Genomic DNA, 14,922 nt, shown 5'->3' on the forward strand with positions numbered 1-14,922 from the left:
GAGTCAAAGTATAGCTCCTGTAATCACAGTTCTTCATGAGTTACCTGCAGAACATTCCTTAATTACTCATGAAGTAACCTACAAAGTGTTAATAAAACAGGCATGAAGCAAAAACAACATAAGCACAGATTGACTGAAATGTGTTTAAAATTTAAAGAAAAAAGTAAAAATCATCCTTCATTCTTTAAGCAAGAATACAGTGCACCTCATCACCTGCTCCAGTGACCATGGTCAGTAAGGGTGCCTTGCTGGCTGCTCCAAGCACTCTGAGAATCATTGAACTCCTGCCTCAGCTTCGGCTGAGGCTCCTGCGCTCTCAGATATTGTGCAACACAGAGCACACGGTTATAACTTGCAGCAGGTTTTGCTCGACAGCCACTGGCCTTGTTGTAAGCCAGTACTATCTCCTGGGGGCATGCTCTGCTGTCATTCTGCAGCTGCTGAACTGTCACTGAAGCAGCTCTTTCCTACAAGCCAGCTGTCTAGTAAAAAGACTGCAACAGCCAAGAAACTCTCTCAGAATAAACAGGGGGAATGTCAACACAAGTAAAGTTCACAGTAGCAGTCATGAGAGTAAACCTATCTTTTATTGTTGTTAAGTAGAAAAAGACATGAGTTGCTTCTGATTTTGACTCTTTCAGTCCCAGCCTGCATTTACGTGGATGACTATGCCTACACGTCAGCCAAACCTCAAAGCACAACAAAGAAGTAACTTTTTCTTTTTCAAATGAGCTGAGAGGCCTAGGAGTGAGGATAAGAATGGAGCTACACTCAGCCACCCAAGAGCAAGCTGGGAATTCCCTGGATGCAAAACAAATAAGGGTCTCAAGAGCAGGTCACCCTTGGTATCCCCAAGCCAAGCTAGTTATCAGACAATCAATGACAATGAATTTTCCAAAGGGTCAGAGCAATTCTTACGTTGTCACACCGCTGCTTTGGTGGACCCTCCAGGATGTATCTTTTGCCCTTCTGAAGTTCTTGCAGGTTGTGCCAGACTAATAACATAATCCTTCTTCCCCAGTCAGCACTGATTTTGAAGTCCCAGAAGCAGTATTGCATGGAGTGGAACTGAGGCAGTCAGTTGTTCCCAGGGGAGCAGATGATACATGTTCACATTCCTCCTCCTCCTAACTATCAGCACCAAGCACGAGGAACCCTTGAAATCAGGGTGCCCAGTTGCAAAGCTGAAGCTGTCTGACTATGCGACATGAAATACAAGCCACCAAATACTTGCACAGAATATCATTCTGTCCAGACCAACCTGTACAAATTTGAAAACAATGACACCTAAGCAAAGAGAGGTAGATCAAGAGTGTTTGGGAGTCCGACCCAAAATAACAACTACTTTTGGTCCACTTCTGCTCTACATTGCTCAAAAAACTGCTGGAAAAATCCTGTGTAGTACACAAGGCAACAAAACAGATCCACCTAGCATGAGGTACCTATTCAGGATAGAGCACCCACTGTAGAGAAGTGACCAGATAGGGAGAACAATGGTTCATGTAACAGGTATGAGTTGGTCAGCTGCAGAGCCACAGCTGTAACTATTCTTTGAGATGTTACTCATAGGAACATACCTATTTTGTAAGGGAACATGTACACGAACACCTGAAACTGAGTTCACTGCCTCAGAAGTACCAGTAGGACAAACACCCTGTTCATGCACTGCGCACAAACATACAGAAAGGAAGGGCACACTTCATACTGCCAGATCCCCTCAGCGTCGGCGTCCCAGGAATCCTTCAGGAGATTTAAGATTGTGAATATGCACGCAGACAGTACATCTCAGAGAAGAACTGGTTTAAGTAACAATCTTCTCCTTCAAGCACTTACCTACATGGACACTCACAGTGTGGACCGCTCCCAACAGTAAAAGCTCTACCTACCCAGTGTCTGCTAGAGATTGCTAAACTCCACCTCCAAAAGGTACCAGTGGTACTATCCTCCTCAGATTCCTTGGAGGATGGAGAAACTGAAGAACCTAAAGTACCTAGCTCCATACACCAGAGGAGACAGAATTTCAGGTAAAACAGTTGTGTTCATCCTCTTAACCATGACCTAAGCGTTGCTTTGCTTCCTGTTCCACTTGCAAGAAGCATACAGGTATGGGAATCTTTTGCTTCTGCACATTACTGGTACCAAGTGGGTTAGACCTGAATTTTGCTAAACTTACATAGTGTGTATGGCATAACTCTTTCATGAGAATGATCTAAAAAGAATATCTAAATATTACCTTAATATTGTGAATGAGTGTTTCTTGTAATCCAACTTTTGGTTTAATTTTTTTCAGAACAGGCTGTCTGTCAGACAGCTACTGAATGTGACTGACAGTTTGGATGTAGCTGCTGTTGGAGCTGGAAAGCAGTACTAACATCCAGATCATCAGATTCCCTCTTAATCTGTCTCAAGGAGTGAGAAAGCACAATTATTTATCAAGAGTGGGTAAGAAAGCAGGTCTACCTCTATAGGTCTCACCAAACCATTCAGGTGCAGGTATGGAAAAGCCAGTGGTTCCAGGGCTGCATCGTTTGTTCTCAGGGCTATATCATTTTGTTCCCAGTGCTGTGGGTAGTCCCATAAATGAATGAGAAGGCAAACAGCCTGGGGATGAAGCACTTCTTTTTTTTTTTTTTTCTCAATCACACTTCTTAGTTTTGGTGTTTGACCCTGAGCCAAGACTGGCACCAGTAACAGCAAAGCGACATTCTGCCACCGCTGTGTTGGAAGTTTCACAATTAACATGAGTGCACAGCGTGACAGAGGCTACCCCACCTGCTGCTGATCTTTCTGGAGACAGTTCTCTAAAGCATTTATGGGACACTGTCAGGGGCCATTCTGTTTTTACCTAAAAGGGATAATTTCTGAGAAGGTGCCAACTTCAGATCCTCTGCTAAGGAGCCAGCAACCTTCCACAGGGAATAATCCTGGAAACTGTGTTAATGGTCCTTTTTTACTTGAGGCTTGTCTCCAATGTACACCACGCATTCCGTGGTGCACAGGCTTCTCTGAAGCAGTTCAAACAACACACAACATCACGAGACTTGAAGTAACCTTCACAAGATAAGAGCTGTTAAAAGTTTAATGGAAGAATCAATGTAATCAGAGGAAACACTAAATACTACAAGTGAAGGCAATGCAGTGATGCAGCTGCAGAACAAGGAAAGCTTCATGCTCTACCTTCTCGTCAGCTACAAGTTCGGCAGGAACTAAGGACACGCATGGAGCATGAACACGTTGTATCAGTATGCCCTGGGGTGGGAAAGAGCTTGAATACAAATACTGGAATCTGAGTATCTCCTATACAACATTCAGCTTATTACATCACCAGGAAAGCTAGGCACTATCACTGCTGCTTGTACATGCTCATGCTTTGCAGACAAGCTCTTAATAAGCAGATAGACTTCTACAGCTCTATGATAAACACCTATGAATAGTACTGTCATTACAAAATGATTGCTAACAGTGTTGTAGCTATCAGTACACAAAATACTCTATGTTAGTGTCAGATGTTTCAAGCACAAAACCATAACCAAAGCACCTGCTGCAATAAAAGGGAAAAATTTGCTTCTGTTTTTAAGTGACATCATTTAAACATACAATATTTAGAAAAACTCTTCTTGAAATCATCTCTTCAGCTACTTACTGCAAAATTATATCTTTTATAGGCACTATGTTCTTCTTTCAAAACAAAATATTTATGCAACATGAATTCTTTATTCTGGAATACGCCTTCATATGTTTATCCTCCAATTCTATTTTTTTTTATGGAACACATTTTGTACAATGAAAAATGGGACCACAAAATGTAAGGAAGACTTAAATACTGAAAGTGCTAAATGAGGGTTCTTACATTTCACCTGCGGATTACTTCCTTGGCTTCAACAGTACTCTGCTTAGCAGGGAGATGCATGTGTGCAAGACTCAGGCTAAGAGTACTTGGAGTTTTAGAAACCTGATCCAAATTTGCACACCGTAGCTAATAATAGTTAACTGCTACTCAGAGAACCATTCTAGTGATGCTAACCCATCCACTGACATCTTAGTTTACTGGGCATTACATGGTCAAAAGATAAAACAGCAAAAGGAAGTCCTCAGCAAAACAGTTTATCCAAAGTATGCAATCACACACAAACAGACCAGTGATTAGCCAGACATCCTAAGCGAAAACAACAAAAAAATTGATTCAATTAGAACAAAAGAATTCCTTCTGAACACGCCACAAAAATTATTTTCCCATAAATATCAACAAAATATTGTAAAAGAAATGTTGTGAACTTAACTGAAATATACATCCTCTACCTCTTAAAAGGTTTGGGAAATATAGTGTGTTTTTCAAATATCAAGTAATAGAATAAAGGCAACCTTATTTCACCCTACCTGTTGCCATTTGCCCTTAATTGCTGGATCTCTGATCGACTGGCAATGTCTCTGGATTTGCTGGATGACACCCTGGTAATATACCATAGAAGAGTCATAATTCCCAAGGAGTGCATATTCTCTTCCTTTTTTGGCATTATCGCAAATCTCTGCTAAATTCATCTTCACTCAGAAATCTAAAAGAGAACATAATCATCAGAAAAATGAATTTTACATGCTGTAGAATAATTGAGACTGTGACACTTTAGTTTTGTTTTTTCTCTCATAGCTGAATTGTGTCTTTCCGCCCCCCGCTCCTGTCCAGTCCCCCTCTTTTTCAACCATTTAGCTCTGGAGTATCTCTTTACTAGCCTAAGGTTTGAGATCATTAATCATAACTCTTTTATAGTGATAAAAAACACAACTTCTTTGCTGCCTTTGGCCCCAATCCTGTTAAATTAACGCAGGAAAATTAAATGCCCTGCCCACACTGAACCTAACAAGCCAAACTTTAATTTGTAGATCACCACAATATATTAGCAGCCATCAACCCGTGAATCACAAATCACATGAGGCATTAAATTGCTTTTTATACTGTTGTATTACATACGTGCCTAAATGTGCCAACCAGCATCAGGGAAGTCAGCACTTAGCACTTTCAAGAGCCCTCACCCTAATGAGATTACGATACGGTTGAATGACAGCTCTACTATAGACAAAGTTGAGAGCCTCATTCTGTTTAAATATTCTTTCAAAGTACTGCAACATCCACATGCTGACTTGGATTTTTTCATTAAATTTAACATGTCACTTTGGGATTTACGGCAGAGTTAGCAATCCAAATTTAAGATTTCTTAAAACAGTGATTCCCAAAGTACAACCTTCCCCTAGTCCCCAAAACAATTTAAGATTTACAGATTTTACTAACTTTTTTATAGAAGTAGTAAATCACAGCATGACTTTAAGGCAAACCCATAGTCCAACTTTTCCCAGTAACCATTCAAGCAATATTAAACCACACATTCAAAAGTAAGCTATGTTGTACAGCTAGGTTTGTATTTAAGGTTCAAGATCGAAGCAGTGCCTGCCTCTTTATCTAAACCCCACATGACCCAAAGTCTAGGTCCTTACCACACAAAAAGGGCATCAGTTCCTTTCCCTTGTCCTCTGACTCAGGACAGGTGGGGTACCTGACATTCACCCAGCTATAAACCTCTGGAAATCAAAAATAAAACATCACGATTCACAGCTATGCAATGCAGAGAGTTGCATTGACCAAGGGGGAGGAGGCCAGCTCAGGAGGGTCGTCCATTAGCTGCATTGAGGGTCTGGCAAGACCAAGGTGGTGGAGAAGAAACAGGGAAGGAGGGATACAGCCAGACAGGGAGAGAGCAGAGCGCAGGGCCTGGCACAGCACACAGTTCAGGCTGCACAGCTGAAGACAGCCCGTGATACGGGGGTGCGTGCAGTAGGAGCAGGTGGTAGCAGAGAGAAGCCAGAACAGGGAGAAACAACCTTTTGCAGCCTACTGGGTTATAAAAATGTTAGTAGTTTTTATAGAACAGACAAGACAAGATCAAGATGGCACTAAGGAGGATGTATCTTATGCCTTTATATTCCGTCGTGCTTAGCAAAATTCAGACCTCTGACAATAAGTTAAACATATATCCACGTAACCTTCATTCTGCCCTCCCTGAACACTACCTGTAGCAAACACACGCTCTGCCTCTCAACGGTGCCAAACTGATGGTCCTTACTGCTGCCTGCAGTGGCACACCAGGTCTTCTCCACCACCTCTTCACTCTTGCTCCCTGCAACTAAGCCATGGAAACCTGCTACCCTCACTTAAACCTACAGGCCGCACAGCTTCCACGTGGCTGAAGACTTTGATGGCAAGAACACGCTGCTACCCCACGGCTGGCACTCCACCGAGCGCAGCAAGACGCATTGGGGCTTGCTTGTCCTCGTGCTGTGCCGCACATTTCAGCTTGCAGATCATTCCCATGGGCTGTTATAAAGTTCTGGGCAGGAGCAGAACTAAGGTGGAAAGAGCGACAACCCTAATTTTGTTTGCTCTCGGTGCTGAGGAAGGGCAGGATACATCGCTGGAGAGCTCTAACTCTGTGGCAATTAAGACCATTTAATTTTAAAATACAGAAGATGATAACTGATAGGAAAAAGTGATGCCACTTGCATTGCACTGGAAATTGATAAAAAGATAGGAACTGAATATAGGTTACAACACATTCAGATCTGATGGGTCAACTTATAAATGAACAAAACACCACCTGGGGCAGAATCCATTGCCCTGTCTTCAAACACATCCAGGTTAGGATCTGCTACACAACCAGCTTGTCCCTGTAAGGAGAACGGTCCTCAAATCTCTGGAGGTTTTCCCCACATGTAGCAAAGAAGAGAGAGTAAAAAAAACATTTCTAAGGAACTGCTGCATTCAATTCCTAGAAATCCATTAAACAGAACACGTACTTACTTCAGCAATCTCTGGTATCTGTTTATTACAGCTAGTTCCCACCCTGCAGGCGTGTGTTTAACTCCCTTTTGCCTTAAGAGGGCTGACACTCACATCCAGCTCCCCTTAATCCCAGAAGAGCGCCCCACTCACCGGAGGAGACAACCTCCTCGTCTCCGGTGGAAGCTGGGCAAACTCACGGGCAGGAGGCAAGGCACAGCAGCCACGCAAATACGTGCTCACTTCAGAAGAGTGGTTAGCGCAGGGAGCTGGGAAGCGGGAGGCAGAAAAATTTACATGGTCTTAAAACTGCAGGGGGAAACCAAGTGAGTCTCCCATTTCCTCCAGCAACCAAGAGTTGGTCACGCTGGTGACACTGAAGCTTAAGCAAGACCTTAATGCCCGGTGCGTCATACTGGAGAGCTTCTAAACATCAACATGCACTGAAACTTGGAGCATACAGGGAGGTTGGTGGATGTACGCGTAGGTACCTACTGAGCGGTCGATGCCTCCAGAGCTAGGCTGACAAAAGCCTCTGGATCTTTCTCTTGGATTCAGGCACTTCAATTTTTACTTATCACCTACCCTAGACACCAAAGCAGGTAATATAGCTTGAGAAGGTGAATATAACATCACCCATATACCTGAGACATGTTTGAAACAACTGTAGACCTCAGTCCTAAATCAGTGCTCCCCCTGACCCCCAAGCAGTTCTTTGAGGTCCTATTGCAAAAAGACTGGCTATTTTGAACTAATGGCTAAAAATGGTTTAAACAAACTACAAACCTTTTACGCACACCAGCAATGGTAACATTAGTTCAGAATAGCCAAAGCAAGTCAAAACAAGTATGTCCAAAATTAAGGAAAAATTATTTTTAGGAAGGAATTCCTTCCTGGGTTGTTTTCTGGACAACCCCACTCTTCAGCACCAGGGGTGGGAAGAGGTAGCTAGAACTAGGTGGGGGCTTTTTCATGTTATGTACTTATTTTTATAATGTTCTACATTATATTATAGAGTTCATACAACATCGCAAACATCCAAGGAACCAGAAATACAGAAGTCATAAATAGTGCTTTTGTTGGTTGTTGGTTTTGTTTGTTTGGGGTTTTGTTTAAAAATTTGTTTTTCCTACCATATCACAGCCTCATCTTTTAAGCAAATACACAGCCGGATACAACTGTTGTCAGGTACATTTAGAACAACTTACACATTACTTGTGACACCAGCTTTTCATTCTATCATTGCATGGTTCTTTCCTGCACTAGACCATAACAGCTCCACGGCACGTCAAGATATCCTTGGAGATTCCTTAGTTCACGGATCATTGACAAGAAGAGACATTACAGACATTCATGTTCACATAGCTGCCACACATGGGGTCTTAAGCCCACTTGTTAAAAACCCTGCAGCAGCTAGGCTAAAAGGTCACAGGGGATATTAATCTCTATTCTTTGGAGCATAAACTGAGCTGATTCCTATCTGGGGTCAGAAAAGAATTTTTCTCCCAGAACTAAAGCAATGCACAATTGAGCAAGATCCAGAAGACAGTCTCTGTTTTAACATTAAAGCATTATACACACACAAACATATCCATAGGCAGATACAGTGACTGTGTGAATGGTGGGCAAAGGGCGACAGCTTGTTTAGCACACTCCCAAACTTGTGAGCCACACCAGTGGGAGTGCAGCACAACTGCCCCCCTTCAGCCCATCTCCCACTTAACCTCACCACAGTGCTACCAGAGGCAATAAATGCCCTCCCCAGTAGATGGGGTCTGTAGCAGAGGTTTTCCTATTGCTTAATATTGAACATTCAACCCTGCAAGTACCAAAGCAAAAGGCATCTCTGCTATCTTTATATGTCTCTTTTATGCCTATGTGTTTTGACACAATCAGTTACACAACTGCATCCCATTTTCTCCACAGGCACTCAACTCTTGCACAGGATGGATGGCACTCATTAAATGAGCAGTTATTCATTTTTGCTTTACTCTCATTGTTTCAAAAGTCACGTCAAGCCTTATTTACTGTCTACTAATCAGACTTTTCTCCAAATCAGTTGTTAATTCCTCACTGATAGGGCTGTAACATACCTGTTTTTTTTCTGGACATGTGTCTTTCTCTGACTAAGATTTTACCCAGGCAGACCAAAAATTTTCCACAGCTCCCTGAGATTGCTGGACATATGGTCTCACGTCATAGCAGTTGTGCAGTATTGCTGACTGGACAGCTGAACATCTGGAAAGGCCTGGACATACACAGATGAAGACTGGTTACTAATTCTGTTTCTCATTTTCTGTAAATCAGCCGTGCAGCATGATGTCAGGCATCCCAAAATGCAATGTAAGAGACCCGACTAATGTCTCAAGATGGAGAGCCACGCTGTTAGGCACCATCTTCTGAAATCCAGTACTGAGGTACGACTATACATTTTCCACTTCTACAAAATAGAGCCAGGATGTCCCTCTGCTGCTGCACAATCCCAGAACAGGTCGATTGTCACACAGAGCAAAGCAAGGAAGCGAATTCCAGTGTTAAGAGGTTTTGATTTTTTGATTTAACCACTTTTCGTGTGCACCCATTTCTATTGCCAGAGTCTAAGCAATGAACTGAAGTTGTTCCTTTCTCAAATTCTTCTTACTGCTTGGAGGCTTTTCCTTACAATTAATCTAAACCTGCCCTTCTTCGTTTAAGGCCATATTGTTTTTGTAAGCCAGCCTTGACCAGTTTCGAACAGCTTCCTTTCCCTCGATTGTGTTTTCACTTAAAATAGTACAACAATCCTATTTTCCTTTTTCTCTTCAAAGTTAAAACTTGTTAAAATAGAGATATATAACAATATGACAATACCTTACCTGGAAAAGCATAAACTGCAACACTAACTGGAACATTATCAGAGGAAGAAAAAAGCATTTTTTTCCCTGCATGACATGCGATTCCTACTAGAAGCCTACAGAAGTCTATTTCTGACTGAAATACAGACTGTATTTCTTTTTCATGTGCTTGATGTATTTTATTTGATTTTTAAGAATAAGTTATTAAAAAATGCAACTATTCAAAAAAATTTAAATAAGTCTTGCCTGCTTTATTAGAAAGATTATCGCTTTTATTTTGGATTTGGGTGCAGAACAACTGGTCTTCATTTCTAATAATTAACTGTCCCGGTTCAGAAGCAATCGCTGATGCTGCAGACAATTATCAGGCATTACGTTTGCGTGACAAAAACAACATTTTAACTGATCATTGTCAGATAAAATACAAACAAACAAAAGGCCTGCCAAGTTCCACAGCCAAATCTATCTTTCCCTATTAACTTGGCTTTGTTTAAACTTGCAGCTGTGGTCCCATGGACTGGTGTGGAAGCTAACGATCATCACCTCACAGGATCACAACTCCTGTTAAAAATATATATATAAATAAGAACGTGGCTCAGTTCCAGCAGATTTGGATTTAAACTACATTTAAATGGCTTCTTGAATGAAAGATGAGAAGTGTGCTACGCCAGTGCTCTTTTCTTTTTTTCCCTTTTTGCTGCGTGCATCAGCAGCAACAAGAATGCCTGCAACTGCAGCAGCGGCACTGGGGGTTGCAGCAGGTAATGTCATTGGAGTGTTCACTCCCGTTCGACATGTCACTTCAAAGCAGCACACACACCAGATAAAACATACACACACACCGTGGTCCAGGAAATCCAGCACCGAGGGATCTTTCAATTCAGTTAACTGCTTTCTGTTAACTGGTTTTTGGCTTCTTTGCACTGAAACTGTTTTGAAATAGCAGACGTGGAGTTTAATGGGAAAATGTGTATGGAAGTGGGAAGGAGAAGAAGCATGCATACAGGCCTCAAACTATTTTTGTGTGGAATCTTCTGAGAGCTAACTTGAAACAGAGTTGAATGTTACTTTAAATGCAAGTGAAAAAAAAATCTTCAAATGAAGTGAAGACATTCACCACAAGTTAACAGTAAACACAAATACATAAGAAACCACTGAACAGCTGGTCAGTGTTTTAACTAGAGATAATATACTATTGTACCGAACAGAAAGCACCCTGGAGAATGAAATAGCCATTTGCAAAGCCTTTGAACTACAATTTTCTGAAGAACTAGAAAAAGGAGAATCAGAGATGGTCATGCTATTCCTAAAACTGACTGCAAAATGTATCCTCCAGAGCACGTCATGTACCAGCTTCAGGCATATCCATACGATCACATCACCATTATTCAGGGTAACGAGGTGTTCATCAGCTAGGCTGGGTAACAGACATGAAAACAGCTAAGACAAACACTATGGGGCACTCTAGGGAGCTTAACTCCATACACATGCAGTTTAGGCAGCGAGAGGTTTGCTAGCTGCTTCTCCATCTCAGCCCTGCTGGACCCAGGCCGGCTCCACACATCTCTCTTCTCTCCAGCACAGTCTCCAGGGCTTCTGGCTTTAGTACCACACCAAACCTAAGCCAGTGTGCAGGTGGCACCAGTCCTGAGGTGACCGATCCCTCCTCTGACAGGATGCAGGGCTCAGACACCTGAAGGATTCTGCAGGGCCTGTCCGGAGCTCAGCAAAGTGGAACTCGGCCCAAATCAATAATCCCTCTGGCCCTTTGTGGAGCCACTTGCTTCTCTGCACATCACGTGTGTAAGCACTTCTGGTAGAGCAAACATGCCACCAAAGACTCCTAAGATGGGTCTGTGCAGAGCCAGCTTGGGTTCAAAGTGTTTATTAGGTCGGGCTCTGTGCCAAGAAAGGCAGTTAAACTGCTTCTGCACCTGGCCCTGGATACAGCATATCCATGTTCCCACAGCGCCGCAGCTGATGAGCCCTGCCAGACCATAGTCAGCTCCACAAAGATTCAGTTCTGGTGCTGCTACATTCCTAGCGCAGCCAATGTGCAACCCAGATAAACTTTCCATGAGTAACTGCAGGTTTAATGGACTCACACATGTGTTTATAACCCTGACTCATCAGGTCAGAATTTAGGCCTGAATGCTTTTCCACCTTTTGAATTCCCCTCTGAATTCCAAGGAATTGGCTCTTTAGGACTATGAACGTGTATTTTTTTAATTAATTTTTTTCTAAAGAATAATATATATTCTTTAAAATATACGTTTATATGCATATTGCTGTAGTGCTACAGACATCAAGTCTTCAGATTCCTCAGCTTGTCCCCAGGAGAATCAGCTTTTTTTTTTTTTTTTTGCAATTGTTTACACAGAAAACCTGATAAAGGCCTATTGTTGTTTCCTTGTTTTCCATTTACTTTTCTATCTTGAGATTGTGATTAGCTCAAGGCAGGATCCATTCCTCTCCATTACCTGCTCAAAAGCCCAAGTCTCTGAGAGCAAAGCACCCTGGAAGCATGCTGCAGCAGCGATGTTCACTTCTGCAGCCTGGTAAGTACCAGGAGCTGCAAAAAGCCTAAGCCTGGCTAGCATGTATCTGACATGGGGGTGGTGGGAAAGAAAAAAAAGAAACCGCCCCAAAACCTTCGACTGCAATAAAAATCAAACATCCATTGGAAAGAAACCCATCTCTGTGACATTTGAAACTGTATTAGGATTAGACATTCAATATTCATATACAAGGGAGTACTAATGCACTGATGCTTTTAAGATACAGATTTTCAGGAAGAAAAAATAACTCCCTCTAATATACTGATCATAAACATGTATATTTTAAATATGATATGGTACAGGAACTGTAATTTTATTCCCCCTTATGCCTCTTGGAGAATACAAGATAAAGGATAACACTAGAACTGTCATCAGAGGAAATGGAGAGGGAAAAGAGATGCCGATACTGATGACATCACAGAAATGTGGGCACAATAGGAACGAAGCAAAATTATTTTAAAAAGTAACACTGTGTCCGCTCATGTAAAGATCACCTAGTGCAACAAGCTCAACAGAGCCTAAGTGCGGTAGGACACATGAAACTGCAAACTGTAAAGTAAACTGATTGGGGAAACTTTCCAGGGCCACTACCTCCTGGCTCTCTTTGACCGTTGCCTCCTCCGTATCCATTTACCCAGCCTCCAATCTACTCTGCCTTCTGCACAGCCCTCCCCTTGGATCTGCTCAGCCACTCCTCCTCCAGCAGATCTCCCCCTTTTCATGCATCTACCTATACTCCCACGTGCCCCTTTCCTTGTATTCTTTCTTTCCTCAGCCTCCACTTGCATCCACACGCCATCCAATCCATCCTCCCCGCAACGCACCTCCTAACGGCACCCACCCACCCGGGTTTCTCCCGTACACCTACACCCCCACCCCTGCATTCACTCATCCCGCAACACGCCTCTCCTGCAGCCGTCTACCCGCCAGCACACCCCTCCCGCCCACGTCCCCGAGCCCGGCCTGCCGCATACCCCTCCCTGCGTGGCACAGCCCTCCCCTCGCATTGCATCGCATCGCACCGCACCGCATCCCGCCCCTCCTCCAGCATACTCCTCCGCCTGCACCCACCCACCCTCCAGTGCGCCCCGCACCCGCCCCTGCGCCCACCCCGCCTCAGACACCGCGCTCCCCTTCCACACTGTCCCTCCCTCCCGCCCCCGGCAGCGGTAAAGGGGCATCCTTGACCCCCGCGCCCAGCGCCCCGGCCCCGTCATCCCCTCAGAGGAGGCTCCGGAGAGACGAGTCGCCTCAACGCCCTCGTTCAGAGCGAGCCTCCCCCTCCTCCGCGCGGTCTCCTCTGCGGGGGCAAAGCCGCAGTACCCATCGCCCTCCCCCCCCAGCCGAGCGCGCTGGGGTCTGTAGTTCCCACCCGCCGCCTCTCCCCTCAGCGCCCAGCGCCCGGCGGGGGGGCGAGGACTACACTTCCCAGCAGGCTCCGCGGGAGGGGAGGGGGCCGCTGCCCTCCGCCAGCCTCTCCCGCTGCTACCCCCCCCAGCCCCCCCTCCCCCCCCCCCCCGCCACCGCCTCCCTCAGCGCGGCGGGACGGGCAGCGGCGCCGCGGCGGGAGGGCGGCCGCTGGGCCCAGGTCCGAGCCGCCGCCCGCCTCGGGCAGCGCCGTGAGGGGCCGCCCTGTAGCCGGGCCCTGCCGTTACCTGGGAGAGCCGGGGTGCGTGTCCGCGGACGGGAGCGGCGCGGGGAGGGGGGCGCAGCCCTTCTGCTCTGTCAGACCGGGGAGGGGGGGGAGAGGCGCGGAGGGGGGGGGGGGGGACACGAGGGGGGGGACGGGCGGGGAGGGGGTGCGCGCGCGCGGCGACGGGTGGTTGCCATGGCGGCGGCGGGGCGCGGGGAGGGGACGGCGCGGCATCCCGCTACCCCGCCCCCGCCGGGAGGCCGCCGGGTCCCCGGGCGGTGCCGGGCCCGCTCCGGGCGGCCGGGCGGGCGGTCAGGCTGCGGCCTCAGTGGAGCGTCCTCGGCCTTGCCCTGGCAGGGGGAAAGGGTGAGGTTTTCCCGGCGAGCTTAAAACAAAGGAAAATGCCGCTGCATCGCCGGGGATGGCTGCGGGTGCCGCCTGCTCCCGCCGCGGCCGCCCAGCCTGCGTTCTGGCAGTCCTTGGAAGATCTCTGCATTAAACATCCCGGCTGGAGGCAGGCAGAGGGCCTCCCCCTTTCAGCCCGCTACGGCAGGAGCACGGGCTGAGGTGGCGCAGTCCCTGGCGAGGGAGGAGGGTGTAAGCGCAAGAGCAAAACGCCACGACGTCCCGGCTGGCTGCTGAATGCCGGCTGTGCAGCTTCCGCTGGTCCTCAGTGTGTGTGCTTCATCTGTATTTAGGGTTTAGTGGATGAACGCACTCAGAATACAAACCTCATCTGCTTCCACTTCAGCTGAGGGAGTGGCTAGGAAAGGGAAGATGTGCGGTTGTCCTGTATGGGCACGCAGAAGGGGACTCCACACTGTCTTTGCTAGCGGGTTTCATTGCTTTTATATAACAATAAAGGAACAGACTTGGGGATTTGCCTGTTCGTTGGACCAAAGTGATACCTGGTGATCACGGGCAGCCTCAGAGGACGGCACCACCCAGTTTGTATCGTCTGCTGAGGGTGAATGTTACTTAGCATTTCTTAACCGTGTATCTCACAGTTAATATGAACAGCCTGGTCCCTGCGAGGGGAGCAATGTGGTTATAAACCTCTCTAAGGATGTC

The 14,922-nt window shown here is 45.8% G+C and overlaps 1 protein-coding gene across 4 annotated transcripts in view; it reads right to left on the minus strand.

Moving 5' to 3' along the window:
- KATNAL1 (katanin catalytic subunit A1 like 1) overlaps positions 1–9,894 on the minus strand; it is a 41,266-nt gene extending 31,372 nt beyond the window's left edge. For 2 of the 4 annotated variants that reach the window (XM_050910956.1, XM_050910931.1), the window contains exons 1-3: positions 8,920–9,894; positions 6,645–6,740; positions 4,378–4,553 (exon numbers count right to left, since the gene is read on the minus strand). In XM_050910956.1, the coding sequence (XP_050766913.1) occupies positions 4,378–4,539 (162 nt within the window). In that variant the 5' untranslated portion in view covers positions 4,540–4,553; positions 6,645–6,740; positions 8,920–9,894. Of the gene's footprint in view, positions 1–4,377; positions 4,554–6,644; positions 6,800–6,979; positions 7,131–8,919 lie in introns of those variants that run through there. The other 2 variants (XM_050910939.1, XM_050910946.1) reach the window with 2 other exon arrangements.
- Between the last annotated feature and the right edge of the window lie 5,028 nt (positions 9,895–14,922).

This window comes from Gymnogyps californianus, chromosome 1 (assembly GCF_018139145.2).
Source record: "Gymnogyps californianus isolate 813 chromosome 1, ASM1813914v2, whole genome shotgun sequence".
Taxonomy (NCBI): Eukaryota; Metazoa; Chordata; class Aves; order Accipitriformes; family Cathartidae; genus Gymnogyps; species Gymnogyps californianus.